The 15499-nt window shown below is 41.5% G+C and overlaps 1 protein-coding gene across 1 annotated transcript in view; it reads left to right on the top strand.

Moving 5' to 3' along the window:
* The window catches only part of LUZP4 (leucine zipper protein 4), a 32358-nt gene extending 20834 nt beyond the window's left edge, over window positions 1–11524 (top strand). Inside the window, 3 exon segments of the mRNA XM_049644228.1 lie at window positions 6379–6431; window positions 9619–9739; window positions 10842–11524. Coding sequence (XP_049500185.1) covers window positions 6379–6431; window positions 9619–9739; window positions 10842–10940 — 273 coding nt within the window. The 3' untranslated portion in view covers window positions 10941–11524.
* The last annotated feature ends 3975 nt before the right edge of the window (window positions 11525–15499 follow it).

Raw genomic sequence — 15499 nt, forward strand, 5'->3', positions numbered from 1 at the left:
AAATGGCGATAATATTGACCTCATAGGTTGTTGTGATGATTAATTGAAATACGTGTAAACATTTTAGGATAGAGACTTATGGTAAGCATTCTATAACTGGAGTTCTTATTATTTTATTATTGCTCTGATGATGATTATGTCGAATTATACATGATAATTACCAAATGTTCATGATGGCCATATAGACATGATTACTTTAAAAATCCATGGCTTTTTAAAAGTTCTTACATTCTGGGGCAACTGAGTGGCTCAGTTGGTTAAGAGTCTGACTCTTGATTTCGGCTCAGATCATGACCTCACAGTCATGAGATCGAGCCCTCCATCAGGCTCTGTGCTGGGCACGGAGCCTGCTTGAGATTCTCTCTCTCCCTTTTCCTCTGCCCCTCCCCTGCTCTCTCTCTCTCTCAAAATAAATAAAGTCCTTGCAGGGGCGCCTGGGTGGCTCAGTCGGTTAAGCGTCCGACTTCAACTCAGGTCACGATCTCACGGTCCGTGAGTTCGAGCCCCGCGTCGGGCTCTGGGCTGACAGCTCGGAGCCTGGAGCCCGCTTCCGATTCTGTGTCTCCCTCTCTCTCTCTGCCCCTCCCCCGTTCATGCTCTGTCTCTCTCTGTCTCAAAAATAAACAAACATTACAAAAAAAAAAAAGTCCTTGCATTCTAATTCATTTTATGTAATAGATAGTCAAGAGATTTTCAGTGTGAAGTAAAAATTCCCCTTGAGAATATAGGGGCAAATATGAATATTTTAAAAACAGGAACAAAATCTCTAATAGGCTTCCACATGGATACAGCTACAACCTCGTAAGTGTTTTTGTTTGCCCATTCATTTCTTGAATCTGACTTCAGTTCCTACCTTTCTAACGAATTTTGCTGTCAAAAAGATTTTTAGTGCTTCTTTGTTGTCAAATTCAATGTCCTTTTCTTGGTCCTTTCTTTCTCTTTGTGGTATTTAATTTCTTTATTTGACACTTTTGAGCTCTCATTACATTTCAGAAATGTGCTATGTACTTGAGAAAGAAAGAAAACGAAGGAAAGAAAGGGAGAAAAGAGAGAAGGAAGGAGGGAAGAGACAGAAGGAAAGAGTGAGGGAGGGAGAGAGACAGACAGACACATACAGAGACAGAGAGAGAGAAGCATAGCAAAAATACTTAGAGGCGGGTGCAAGGTACAAACCAGCTAAGGAAATTATAGGAGGGGAGAGAGTGTTTGAGTTGAATCCTAAAGGCTGAGTGGAAGTAAGCAAAGCAGAAATGATGGGAAAGGCATTCCGATCAGAGGAAACAACATGATTAAAGTTACAGAAGTGGGGCGCCTGGGTGGCTCAGTCGGTTGAGTGTCTGACTCTTGATTTCGGCTCAGGTCGTGATCCCAGTGTGGGGCTCAGGTTGTGGGATTGAGCCCCACATCTGGCTCTCCGCTGAGCATGGAACCTAGTTGGGATTCTCCCTCTGCCTCTCTCCCCAATCCCCTAGAAAAAAAATTAATGGTACAGAAGTGAAAGAAAGCACGGCGTGTTTGGTAAACTGCAATTAGCTTGGTTTGACCAGACTGCAGTAGTTTTCCGACTTTGTACTGCAGAGGTCTAGGGGTTTTGAAGAGGTGCCTTAGGGGCCAACGAAGGCACTTTTGCTTTTCAGGCTTTTGCATATTGGGATACCAAATTAAGATTTTGTTAGAACTAGGTTTTCTACCACTTTATTCTTTTTTGTTTTTAAAGATTTTTTTTTAATCTCTATTGATTTTTGAGAGAGACAGAGCATGAGCGGGGGAGGGTCAGAGAGAGAGGGAGACGCAGAATCCGGAACGGGCTCCAGGCTCCGAGCTGTCAGCACAGAGCCCGACGCGGGGCTCGAACCCACGGACCGCGAGATCATGACCTGAGACCAGGTCGGCCGCTTAAGTGACAGAGCCACCCAGGCGCCCCGGTTTTCTACCACTTTAAAAAATTAGTTTGAAAAATCACTGAGCTGAAGTGGAAAGTGTGTGGGCAGAGCTGTCGAGAGGTGAGCGTGAAGAGGTAGGGTGTCAGGAGCCAGATCACCGAGGGCCTGCGTGCCACGCTGGAGTATGGATTTTATATCGAGGGCAGTGTAGAAGTATGTATGGAAAGACCTTATGGAAGGAGCTGGCATTGACCAATTTATTTTCAGAAATAATCACACTTAGCTCAAATCCCTTTCTTACAATAGTTTCAAGTTCTAATTCCTGTTCCTTTCCCCCCATTGCCTCCTATTCTTCTGTCTTCTACTTTGGCTTCTCTATACCTACTTAAGCTCCGGACTAATCTGCTGTGATTGCGACTGGTTTGCATATAAACCATAGCTTCATTCTGGAGGCATCCTTATCCTTCTTTAGTTCTTGGCAAAGACCCCATTAACTGGCGTTGCTGATAGAACATGGGTGAGCCTATGCGAGACTCTGTTTAACTCCTGGAGTCATTGCCATTAGACACGCATCCGTATCGAATTCAGGGCTGTCTTCCATGGCGTATTTATGTGTAAACACTAATAGGTGCTTCCAACCTAAACACGAACTTTCCGATAAGAGGATATTTGATCTGTACCCATTAACTTTGAAGAATAACTACATGTGTGATGGTGCTTTTTTAAAAAAAAGAAGTTTTTATTTATTTTTGAGAGAGAAAGAGAGAGCAAGCAAAGGAGGGGCAGGGAGAGAGGGGGACAGAGGATCTGAAGCGGGCTCTGCACTGACAGCAGAGATCCTGACGTGTGGCTCGAACTCACGAACCATGAGATCACGACCCGAGCCAAAGTCAGATGGTTAACTGACTGAACCATGCAGGAGCCCCTGTTACGGTGCTTTTTTTTTTTTTTTTAAATTTTTTTTTTTTCCAACGTTTATTTATTTATTTTTGGGACAGAGAGAGACAGAGCATGAATGGGGGAGGGGCAGAGAGAGAGGGAGACACGGAATCGGAAACATGGTGCTTTTATAGTCTACTGGCTCGATGGGCTTTTTGGCTGCTATTATATTGTTTGTAAGGCTGTTAGCACCAAATCTGCTTGCGAACTGTAATTGTGGTTACAATTTGATATAAAAACAGTTGGATCACCAAACACCGGTTACATATAAGCGGCTGCACTGAAACCAGTTCAGTTGTGGAGTGATCTGGACCAATTCATGTTTGAACGGAATGTTTTCATTATGCTTTAGTTTGTTTCATTGACCGCATGTAGGTGTAAACTTTGTTGTCACTTACAAAGTAATTACACGGATAAGGGATTTAAGGTAACTATTGGAAAAAATCCTAACTTACACATGAAATGTCTGGGATACAGGTAAGACTTTCTAAAATTATTGGGATGATACAATTCTCCATCTCAGCTTTTTTTTGTTCTTTTGTTTGTTTGTTTCAGAAGTAGAATTTAGCGATTCATCACTTACATATAACATCGAGTGCTCATCCCAGCAAGTGCCCTGCTTAAATGCCCACCACCCATTTAGCCCATCCCCCCACCCACCTTCCCTCCAGCAACCCTCAGTTCTCTGTATTTAAGAGCCTTTTATGGTTTGCCTCCGTCTGTGTTTTATCTTATTTTTCCTTCCCTTCCTCTATGTTCAATTGTTGTGTTTCTCAAATTCCACGTAAGAGTGAAATCATATGATATTTGTCTTTCTTTGACTGACTTATTTCACTTGGAACACTCCTGTTAATTCCACTTTGTTGCAGATGGCAAGATTTCATTCTTTTTCATCGCCAAGTAGTATTCCATTGTATGTATGTATGTATGTATGTATGTATATATACGTACATATATATGTGTGTGTGTATATATATATATATTTTTTTTTTCTTTAGCCATTCATCAGTCGATGGACATTTGGGCTCTTTCCACAATTTGGATATTGTTGATAGTGCTGCTGTATACAGGATATATATGCCTCTTCAAATCGGCATTTTTATATCCTTTGGATAGATACCTAGTAGTGCAATTGCTGGGTCCTAGGGATGTTCTATTTTTAATTTTTTAAGGAGCCCCCATATTGTTTTTCAGAGTGGCTGCACCACTTTGCATTCCCACCAGCAGGGCAAAAGAGTTCCTCTTTCTCTGCATCCTTGCCAACATCTGTTGTTTCCTGAGTCGTTAGTTCGCCATTCTGACAGGTGTGAGGTGGTATCTCATTGTGGTTTTGACTTGTATTTCCCTGATGATGAGTGATGTTGAGCATCTTTTCCTGTCTGTTAGCCATATGGATGTCTTCTTTGGAGAAGTGTCTGTTTGTGTCTTTTGCCCATTTCTTCACTGGATTATTTGTTTTTTGGGTGTTGAGTTTGGTAAGTTCTTTATAGATTTTGGATACAAACCCTTTATCTGATATGTCATTTGCAAATATCTTCTCCCATTCCATTGGTTGCCTTTTAGTTTTGTTGATTGTTTCCTTCACTGTGCAGAAGTTTTTATCTTGATGCGGTCCCAGTAGCTTATTTTTGTTTTCATTTCCCTTGCCTCCAGAGACATGTCAAGTAAGAAGTTGCTGTGGCCAAGGTCAGAGAGGTTGCTGCCTGTTTTCTCCTGTAGGTTTTAGGTCTTACATCCGTATTGAGTTTATTTTTGTGTATGGTTTAAGGAAGTGGTACCTGTTCATTCTTCTGCATCTCACTATCCAGTGTTCCCAGCACCATTTGCTGAAGAGACGGGGTTTTTTCTGTTGGACACTCTTTCCTGCTTTGTGGAAGATTAGTTGGCCATATATTTGTGGGTCCATTTCTGGGTTCTCTCTTCTACTCCATTGATCTATGTGTCTGTCTTTGTGCCAGTTCCATGCTGTCTTGATGATTACAACTTTGTAATCCAGCTTGAAGTCCGGAATTGTGATGCCTCCAGCTTTGGTTTTCTTTTTTGGGATTGCTTTGGCTATTCGGGGTCTTTTCTGGTTCCATGCAAATTTTAGGACTGTTCTAGCTCTGTGAAGAATGCTGTTGGTATTTTGATTGGGATTGCATTGAATGTGTAGATTGCTTTGGGTGGTATCGACACTTCAACAATATTTATTCTTCCAATCCATGAGCATGGGATGTTTTTCCATTTCTTTGTGTCTCCTTCAGTTTCTTTCTCATAAGCTTTCTATAGTTTTCAGTGTACAGATATTTTACCTCTTTGGTTAGGTTTACTCCTAAGTATCTTTTGGTTTTGGGTGCAAATTGTAAATGGAATCAATTCCTTGATGTCTCTTTCTGCTGCTTCATTATCGGTGTATAGGAATGCAGCTAATCTCTGTACATTGATTTTATATCCTGTGACTGCTGAATTCATGTATCAGTTCTACCAGTTTTTTGGTGGAGTCTTTCGGGTTTTCCATGTGAGAGTATCATGTCATCTGTGAAGAGTGAAAGTTCAATTTCTTTCTTCCCGATTTGGATGTCTTTTATTTCTTTTTGTTGTCTGATTGCTGAGGCTAGGACTTCCAACACTATGTTGAATAACTGTGGTGAGAGTGGACATTCCTGTCATGTTCCTGATCTTACAGGGAAAGTTCTGTTTTTCCCCATTGGGGATGATATTAGTTGTGGGCCTTTCATATATGACTTTGGTGATGTTGAGGCATGTTCCTTCTATCCCTACTTTCTTGAGAGTTTTTATCAAGAAAGGATGCCTTATTTTGTCAAATGCTTCCTTCCACACCTATTGAAAGGATCATATGGTTATCTTTTCTTTTATTAATGTGGTATATTGGGTTGATTGATTTGCAAATATTGGACCAGCCCTGCAGCCCAGGAATAAATCCCACTTGACCATAGTGAATCATTCTTTTAATGTACTGTTGAATTCGATTTGCTAGCATATTGCTGAGAATTTTTGCATCCAGCTTCATCAGGGATATGGGCCTGTAAGTCTCCTTTTTAGTGGGGTCTTTGTCTGGTTTTAGCTATCTTTCAAAAAAATTTTTTTTTAAGTAATCTCTACACCCAACATGGGGCTTGAACTCACAACCCCAAGATCAAGACTTGCACGTTCTATTGACTGAGCCAGCCAGGCCCCCCCCTATCTTAAATACAGTCAATATTACAGGCTTATTCTGTAAAGGTTATAAGGACACGCTTTGTGGATTTTATCTACAATTATTATCTTTCCCCTAGATCCAGACCAGTACTGTGGCATTTGACTTTTCCAAATCCCCATTTCCTAATTTGTTATGTGAGGGGGTTGGACTGCTTGATCTCTAAGGATCCACTGGCTTTGACCTTCTTGCATCTGTGAATAGGGGAGAAAAATCTGAAATTGAATGTTAGATGGAGGATCAAGCAACAAGAATATTGTCACTGAAAATGTCAGTCAATTTAAAATAAAGAAAATAAGCATCTGGTGCTGAGGAAGGACGGCTTTTGCATGATTTGTCTCCACTTTCCCCATTTAGATATCACCAGAAAATGGCCGCAGATCCCGCGAAAGCGATCGAAGACGTGAAAGGTAATTGCAGATAGACATCGGTACAATAAATTTAACTCTTCTTAGGGGAAAAAATGAAACAAAGATAAATACAGGTAGCTTACAGGGAGAGGCTTCTAGAATGATCCTGAACAATCCATACCAATCTGTTTGATAATCCCAATATCGAACCAGAAAATTCGTGATTAAAACGGCCAGGCTTGATTTTACGGTTATGTCTGAGATGTCCTGGCTTCGTTTTCCTATGGCGAATATACATGTCTTGGTGTCATATCCTTTCTACTTAACGCGTGCAAGAATTGTCACCTGAAGACTGAAGAATTCGGTACCATGAAGAATTTTCATTATTTAATCTGAAAATTAAAACCCCCTGCCCTTTATAATATATACCAGACATGCTAAGTAAATTTCAGTGTTCCAGATGATCTTGGTTTCAAGCATGCAGGGCTTTGCCAGGTGAAATTGTCAGGAGCGTTTGTGTAACCCTTCAGAACTACAGCCATGAAAGAAGGAGTCCTGTTATACACCTTTAAAATGGGCCTAACCAGGAGCATCTGCGGAAGGGCTCAAAGAGCTGCGGACGTAGGAGCAGATTCATGATAATAGATAGCATTTACCGAGTGCCGATTATGTGCTAGGCCCTGTGCTAAGTAAGCACTTTTACGTTTGTGATATAATTTAATCCCCAGCAATCCTGTGAGGTAGGTACGAACATGTCCATGTTACAGATGAATAAAATAAGCTCCAGAGAGTATATTAACTTCCTTGAAGCAATACGACTAATAACGTAATTCAGATTTTGAATAATTTATTCAAATTTGGTTTGCGTGGCTACAAAGCCGTGGGCCTTCTACTCTGGTATATTGTCTCTCCACAAGTGCAAGTAAAGACGAGGTTAAATTCTTTAAAAGCCTAGCTTATTAGTTTTCTGTTGTTGCTTAACCAAATGACCACAAACCGTTGAAAACCACACTCATTTATGATCTCAGAATTCTGTAGCTCGGACGTCCAGGGGTGCTGGGCTGGTTTTCCACCTAGGGCCTTATGGGGCTGAAATCAAGTTGCTGGCCCTGGGATGTACTCCTGTCTGGAGGCTCTGGGGAAGAATCTGCTTCCAACCTCCTTCTAGTTGTTCCTTGAGGTTGTGGGAATGAGGTTTTCTGTTTCCTTCCTGGCTGTCAGTCAGGGGTCACTCTGCTTCTAGAGGGAGCCTGAATTCCCTTGCATGCGGCCCCTCCATCTACCAACCAGCAACAGCATGTCATGTCCTTTTCTTTCTTTCTTTCTTTCTTTGTTTCTTTCAAGATTTTTATTTTTAAGTGATTTCTATACCCAACGTGGGGCTTGAACTCACAACCCCAAGATCCAGAGTCACATGCTCTACCCAGTGAGCCAGCCAAGTGCCCCTCCTTCTTACTCTTTGCCCCGTCTTTTGCTTTTATCGTGTGATTAGATTAGGCCAACCCAGATAAACCAGGATAATCTCCTTATTTTAAAAGTCCATTGAGTTAACTAAAAAATAAATGAATAAAGTAAAAAAATAAAGTCCATTGACTTGGAACTTGAATTACATCTACAAGGTCTCTTTTGCCAGATAAAGTAATATATTCATGGATGTGCTATCTCATCACAGTCGCAGTTCTGGTGCAATTCTTTGGGGATTATTTTTGGAATTCTGCCTGCCGCATTTAGAATGTTACACTTACGTGCTTTTAAAATTAGCAATGGGATATATTGTGTTCAGTAAATAAAAAAAACATTTACACGTTCTGTGGAATGTTACGGAAAAGGAAAGAGAACATGTGACTAAAAGTTAATTAGGAAACCAATATCTATTTAATTACTCAGAGCACTCTCTCTTTTATCTTTTTTTAAATTATTTTTTAACGTTTATTTATTTTTGAGACAGAGAGAGACAGAGCATGAACGGGGGAGGGCCAGAGAGAGAGGGAGACACAGAATCTGAAACAGGCTCCAGGCTCCGAGCTGTCAGCACAGAGCCCGACGCGGGGCTCGAACTCATGGACCGCGAGATCGTGACCTGAGCCGAAGTAGGACGCTTAACCGACTGAGCCACCCAGGCGCCCCGCACTCTCTCTTTTTTCCAAGTCAAACACTGTTTTTGGTCCCGTTGGGTCCCAGCAGGAACAATATTTATAACCAGGAAAAAAGAGCAACAGTGAAGAAAATCACCTGACTTATTTTAAAACCACTGACTACCCCAACTTAACTGATAATATCAAGATAACCCCCTAGCAGTTAGGCTTTAGTTATTCTCTGCCTCTTACAGAGGGTGGCTACTCTTGAGATAGCCAGGCTGCTGCTTCTGTTAATTTCTGTGTATCCACATTTTCCAGCTACTTAAAAAAAAATTGTTTTTTAAAGTTTATTTTAATTTTGAGAGACAGAGAGAGCACACACAGGCAGGAGAGGGGCAGAGTGGGGGAGAGAGAGAGAGAATCCCAGGCAGGCTCAGTGCTGTCAGCAGAGAGCCTGATGCGGGACCGGAACTCACGAACTGAACCGTGAGATCATGACCTGAGCCAAAACCGGGAGCTGGATGCTTAACCGACTGAGCCACCCAGGCACCCCCAGCTACTTTTTAAATAACAACTTTATTGAGGTATAATTTTCATACCATAAAGCTCACCCACTTAAAGTATACAACTCAGTGGCTTGTGGTATATTAACAGAGTATGTCACCATCACAATAATCTAATTATAGAACATTTTCATTAGCCCCTAAAGAAACTCCTTGTACCCATTAGTAGTCACTCCCTCTTAACTCCCTTACCTCCCTCCCCACTCCAGCCCAAGGCACCTACTAATCCATTTTCTTTATATATAGAGGCTGTGGCTACTTTTGTTCCCAAATGCTTCTAGGTATGACCATACTGAAATAATAATAGCAAAGCTGCTTTGGCATTTGAGGAGTAGAAAAACTCGTCTTGTGGTTTTGAAGAAACAATATAAAAAAAGGCTAGATTAATGCATACAAGGGATCTTCTTGGATGCTATGCAAAGATTCCTCAATTCAATACTTGGAACCTTAATGCTAAAAGGAACTTTGAAGATTCTTGAGTAAAACGTCTTCATTATGTAGCTGGTGGAAATGAGACCTAGAGAGGTTAAGTTGAATGGCCCAAAGTTGCTCATCTAATTGTGCCTGTCAAATACATTTTTATTAAATATTATACTTAATTGACAGATACACGAGATGTGGTGCTAAAGCTTTACTCCTAAGAAATAAAAATACTTCAACCAATAGTTCTCTGCAGGAGCCCAAAGAAATAAGCCTGAAATTCAACTTTCAAGCAACTGGTCATCAGGTAAATGTAATAGAATTGCACCATAAGCTTCGCCCATGAGATGTTAAAGAATCCATGTGTAGTTTAAATATATATAAGGATTATCTGTTATGTATAGGGAAAAAAAGTAGTTAAACAAAGCCTGTCCGGAGCCCTTTGATACACAAGAAATTTCTTCCCTGTATTTTTTTGCTAAGGACACAAAGGTCAAGAAAACAAGCTGACCTCAATTATTCATTCTCAAAGTGAACTTCGAGTCAGATACGGATTTAGTTCAGTCTACTGTGTGTTCACATCTGTAGTGGCCTTAAGGCTCAACATGGTTGAGGCACCTTTCCAAGGATATAATGTGTTTACCAAACTATATACTACAGCAAAAACAAAAACAAAAATGCTAATGTGAAATTAACCAGAGGACCTTGTTCCACTCATATTCTGATTAATTGTGTTCTGCATAAAAGCATATATGACTCAGAATTGGAAAATGGGCAATATATAGTAATGGATAGACTGCCTATGCCTCAGAGCAGTATCAGTCTGGCTTCTGATTTAGGTTTCGGGGTGGTGGTAAAAGGGTATTGCTTGAAAATGGAGAAAGAAACGTGGGCTCGGTGACCGTCTATACGAGGAAGAAACTGGAAGTTAAGTCTTGGGAGATCTTCGAGGTATTCCAGCTGGTTATAGACTAATAATACCACTTGGAAGTCACTTAGCCCCCGGGGTGTCTTCACAAGGCAGATTACCAAATTCCTGGGCACAGTTAAGGCATTCAGTCTCCACTGCATGGAAGCAAGCCTGACCCTCATCCTGTGGAAGCTTACCCACTTAGTCTATGGGTAATTGCTTTCTTCACTACCTCTTCAATTAAAGCCGTTTGATGACACTATTTAGCCTGTAAGAACCCAAGAGGTGGCCTTGGTGGTCTACCTCAGAGCAGGCAAAGTCTCTCATGCTTTTAGGGTCGCAGAGCAGAGTGCTGTGTAGTTTCTTCAAACTCACAATCTTGTCTCTGGTCGCTCGCAGTCTCCTCTAACCACCCCCTGTCTACTTTAACAATCAAGTTTCGTGAGTATTTTTAAATATTGCTAAACCACTAAAGCCATAGCTTTTCTTTCCTTCACAGACTAAGCTTTCACTAAATGAAAGATTCTCTAAGCTGACAACGAAGAAAACGCCAGAATCAGTTGTCAATTCTGAAGACCAAAAAGCCCTTTCCTCTTAAAGGTTCGCTGTTAACAAGGATATTGTAGTGAGTTTATGCTAGACGATAGACATATGCTTTCAGTATTTACCTTTTTGCTTCTCTTGTTAATGTATCTTTTCTTAAGTACGCTTTGATGCAAATAACCTGTCAACAATGTTTACATAAGAGAAAAAAATGTTTACTTTGTGTGCATAAAAGAACGGAGAAATGAGTAACAAGTAGGAAAGATGATTTAGAATGAGACATGTTAGGAAGACAGCTAGGTTTTCAGAATGACTTGTCTTCAATGGTAGAGAATATATTTCTTTTCTTTTCTTTTTTATTTTTTGTTGCTTTGATTTTAAGTTGTTCTTTGAGCTCAAGAACCCACCTGGGAATCCTAAATAGATTGTATTTCAACAGTAGAGCAAGATTATTGATGAGCATCTTTGATGATAAAATATTCTCTGCCTCAAAAGTTAGTAAGATTGAACTGTACTCTTCATGAAAAAGATAAATTGGTATCCAAGCCTTTTCACTTTTTCTGGGAAATTATGCTTTTGCTTTTGATATGAACTTATAAGAATTTCAAATTGTTCTACTGTAATTTTCTGTGAATGTATTAAGGTAATAAAGTTTAAATACAAATGTGGCTTTTTGTCTTTCCATTGATATTTGGAGTCCAAAGTACCAATGATCCTGAATAATGATACACACAGACTATCGAAGTGTAATTTGGATGTCAACTGTGTCCAGCTAAGCCCGTTGTTAAAAATACTGGTTTATTATTATTTCCTACTTCTATAAGACTTTCAGCCTCATTTAATAAATCTTGCCCTCACATTTATTTGTGCAAAGAAAATGAAATGCAATATGGAAATATAAGAATAGTTGTATTCTCGTCGGACTCATTTATACCATGTTTTCTGAACCAAATTAACAAATGGTTGAAACATTGAGTTGAAAAGCAAAGCCATGATCAGTTTGACCCAAGGTCTCTACATTTTGTGGTAGCTTTGCTCCGAGGGTCTAACCTTGAATATGGAGAATGACGATGTGCATGAAGCTTCATACTGTAATTTGCAGCAAGTGATTTGGGAGAGAATGTTTCTTCACATCACAAAAACAATACACGTTCATTGAAGAAATTTTAGAAAACACAAAATACCATAAAAACCCACATGCATAACAACTGTGATCTCTACCTCCATATGTATTTTGTTGACACAAAGACTTCTGCCGTAGCAAAGCTTTCTTTCCGCGGTAGGTATCCAGTTTCCCATTGCTAGACATTCGGGCTGCATCTAGTTTGAGTTTTTGTAAATGAAACTTGTGATGACCATCCATGGAGCTGGATCTTTGCAGCAGATCTCCAATTTGTTCCATACGACCATTTTCTAGAAGTAGAATTGCTGGGTTAAAGAGTACTGATTTAGAATGTTACACATATTAATAAATCGCTGTACAGAAGATGAAAAGGCTTGTTTTCCCATACTCTCATCAACAGAGAATGTGGGATAGATGTACTGTTTTCAGGGTCTTGCTTGCTGATGGATAATATCGGGTGAAAAGAAACGGCATAAGTCAACGAACGAATACCTTCCCAGCTCCAAAATGGTCTCTTTTCTGTATTGAACAGCAGCCATATAATTCACACATCTCTCCCTCTCTGCCTTGAATAACGTTAGAAGTACAGGAGCATAAACAACCGGTTTGGTCCATGCCAAGAGATAAACACTCTGGGTATTTGTCAGTACATGAACCAAGAGACAGGCTGAACTTTCCACGTTTGCCTCATTTGGCAACAATCATGGCAGTGATTTTTTAATGTTTGTTTATTTAGTTATTTATTTTGAGAGACAGCGTATGAGTAGAGGAGGGGCAGAGAGGGAGGGAAAGACAATGCCAAGCAGGACACGGGGCTGGATCGCATGAACCCTGGGATCCCGTCTTGAGCTGAAATCAAAGAGTTGGACGCTTAACAGACGGGGCCGCCCAGGTGCCCCCATAGCATTCATTTTTGAAGGGAGGTCCTCAGACCAGCGTGGTCAGCATCACTTAGGAAGGTGCAAACTCTCCAGTCTCACCCCCAGACCTACTGAACCTGAAACTCCGGGTGCGGCCCTCAGCAATCTGTGTGATGCGTGCTCAATTGTGAGATCGTCCAATACGCTGCTCCTCAGTGGTAACTAAAATTCCTACCCGCAACCAGGTAGAAATTGTAGAGCCTACCCCATCTCCCTCTCTTCTGTTTTGATCTTTCTGCTTACTACTTTTTTTTTTAAGTTTATTTTGAGAGAGAGAGAGAGAGAGAGGTGGGGAGGGGCAGAGCGAGAGAGGGAGAATCCCAAGCAGACTCCACACTGTCCGCGCAGAGCCCAACGCGGGGCTCGAACTCATGAACTGTGAGATCACGACCTGAGCCGAGATGGATAGACGCTTAATGGACTGAGCCACCCAGGCGCCCCTTTGCTTATTACTTTCTACGTATGTCAGTACCTGCACTCTCCCCTCCTCTCCACTTCCGCTCTGAAACGCTATCCAGTGGATACGAGTGCAGGTTGAAGGACTCTTTCTGGGAGGTTCTTGGGCTTCCTTGTTGGATCCTGCCCATCCTTCAAGCTACAGCTCTGCTATGTTAAATGGGTTTAATCGGGGTACAGGGTTATCTGTACGTGACTTGGCCCCTTTGTGATTTGATCCCTGGCTTCGCTCTCTAATCTTTTTTCCTTCCAATTTTCCTCCCCGACGTACCTTTCCAGCCACACCAGCTTCCTTCTTATGCCTCGAACACAGTAGGCTGCTCCCTGCCTCAGACTATTTGCACTTGCGTTTCCATCAGCCTAGGACACTTTTCGCCCTACAAGACTCTTCCTCCAGACATTGGCACGGCTCCCTCCCTCTGATCATTTGAGAAGCTCAAATACCGCTTTCCCACCACCTCAGAGGAACCTTCCATGAGCACCCTATCTAAAACAGCACTGCAATCACTCTGCCCCCTCATCATGCTTTCTTTTTCTTTTTCTTTTTCTTTTTTTTAATGGGTACTTAGTTTTGAGAGAGACAAAGACAGAATGTGAGTGGGTTAGGGGCAGGGAGAGAGGGAGACACAGAATCTGAAGCAGGCTCCAGGCTCTGAGCTGTCAGCACAGAGCCCGACGCGGGGCTCGAACTCACAAGCTGTGAGATCATGACCTGAGCTGAAGTCGGACACTCAACCGACTGAGTCACCCAGGCGCCCCTCATGCTTCCTTTTAAAAAAAAAAAAATTTTTTTTTAAGTAGGCTCCATGCCCAGAGGATCCCAATGAGGGGCTTGTCTCAAGACCTTGAGATCAAGACTTGAGCTGAGATCAAGACTTGGGCACTTAAACGACTGAGCCACCCAGGTGCCCCCCACCCCCCATCATGTTTTCTTTTTCTTTACAGCATTTATAATTATATAACATTCGATGATATCTTCATTTGTTTATTGTTGCCCCTACTCTTGAATGTAACCACTATGAGGGCAGGGACTTTCTTGATTTTTTTCTTCACTGTTTTAATTTTTTTTAATGTTTTTATTTTATTTTTGAGAGAGAGAGAGAGAGCCAGAGCATGAGCAGGGGAGGGGCAGAGAGAGAGGGAGACACAGAATCAGAAGCAGGCTCCAGGCTCTGGGCTGTCAGCACAGAGCCCAGCGTGGGGGCCTGAACTCACAAACTGAGATCATGACCTGAGCTGAAGTCGGGGACGCTTAACTGACTGAGCTACCCAGGTGCCTCTTTTCTTCACTGTTTTAATCTCCAGTGCCTAACAAAGTGCCTAGTATATAGAAGGTGCTAATAAACCTTTGTTGACTGAAAGAGTATTGCAAAAAAAAAAAAATGTATTAAACAAAGATTGGGAAGGAAATGCACCATCATCTTTTAGAATTGGGGAACTACAGGAAGTTGGTGTTACTACTTTTCCTGATTTTACAAATTTTCAGAAATAATCACATTTCACTCAGGTCAGAAATAATACATTGTGAGTAAACTAATGAGCCATGAAAGTATTAAGTTGCTGTTTGGGTTTTGCGTCTGGTGCCTTCAGTTGTGTGGGTTTCCTGTTCCTTGTTTGCTGTGTGTCTGGCAGAAAGTTTTCCTTGCTCCAGCTGAGTGCTGCCTCCTCACCCAGCAGATGGCAGCATAAAACTTCTAAAATACAGCCTTCCACAAAACTGCAAACCTCCATAAACAAAAAGGAAGGAGGGAGAGGAGAGGAGAGGAGAGGTAGAGGAGGGGAGAGGAGAGGAGAGGAGAGGAGAGGGGAGAGGAGAGGAGAGGGGAGGAGAGGAGAGGGGAGGAGAGGAGAGGGGAGGAGAGGAGAGGGGAGGAGAGGAGAGGGGAGGAGAGGGGAAGGGAGGGGAAGGGAGGGGAAGGAAGGGAAGGGAAGGGAAGAAGAAAGAGACTTTACGGTTAAACAAGCTGTGGAATGTTTGGATACTTCAGAAAATGGATATTTCTAAAAAACAGCCTAACACAGATTTCTCAGTTTGATTCAGACAGATGATCTTCAGGTTGTTTATTTATCTCTTTGGTTTTTTTTTTAAGGATTTTATTCTTTTTTTTTTTTTTT

This window comes from Panthera uncia, chromosome X, assembly GCF_023721935.1.
Source record: "Panthera uncia isolate 11264 chromosome X, Puncia_PCG_1.0, whole genome shotgun sequence".
NCBI classification, from domain to species: domain Eukaryota; kingdom Metazoa; phylum Chordata; class Mammalia; order Carnivora; family Felidae; genus Panthera; species Panthera uncia.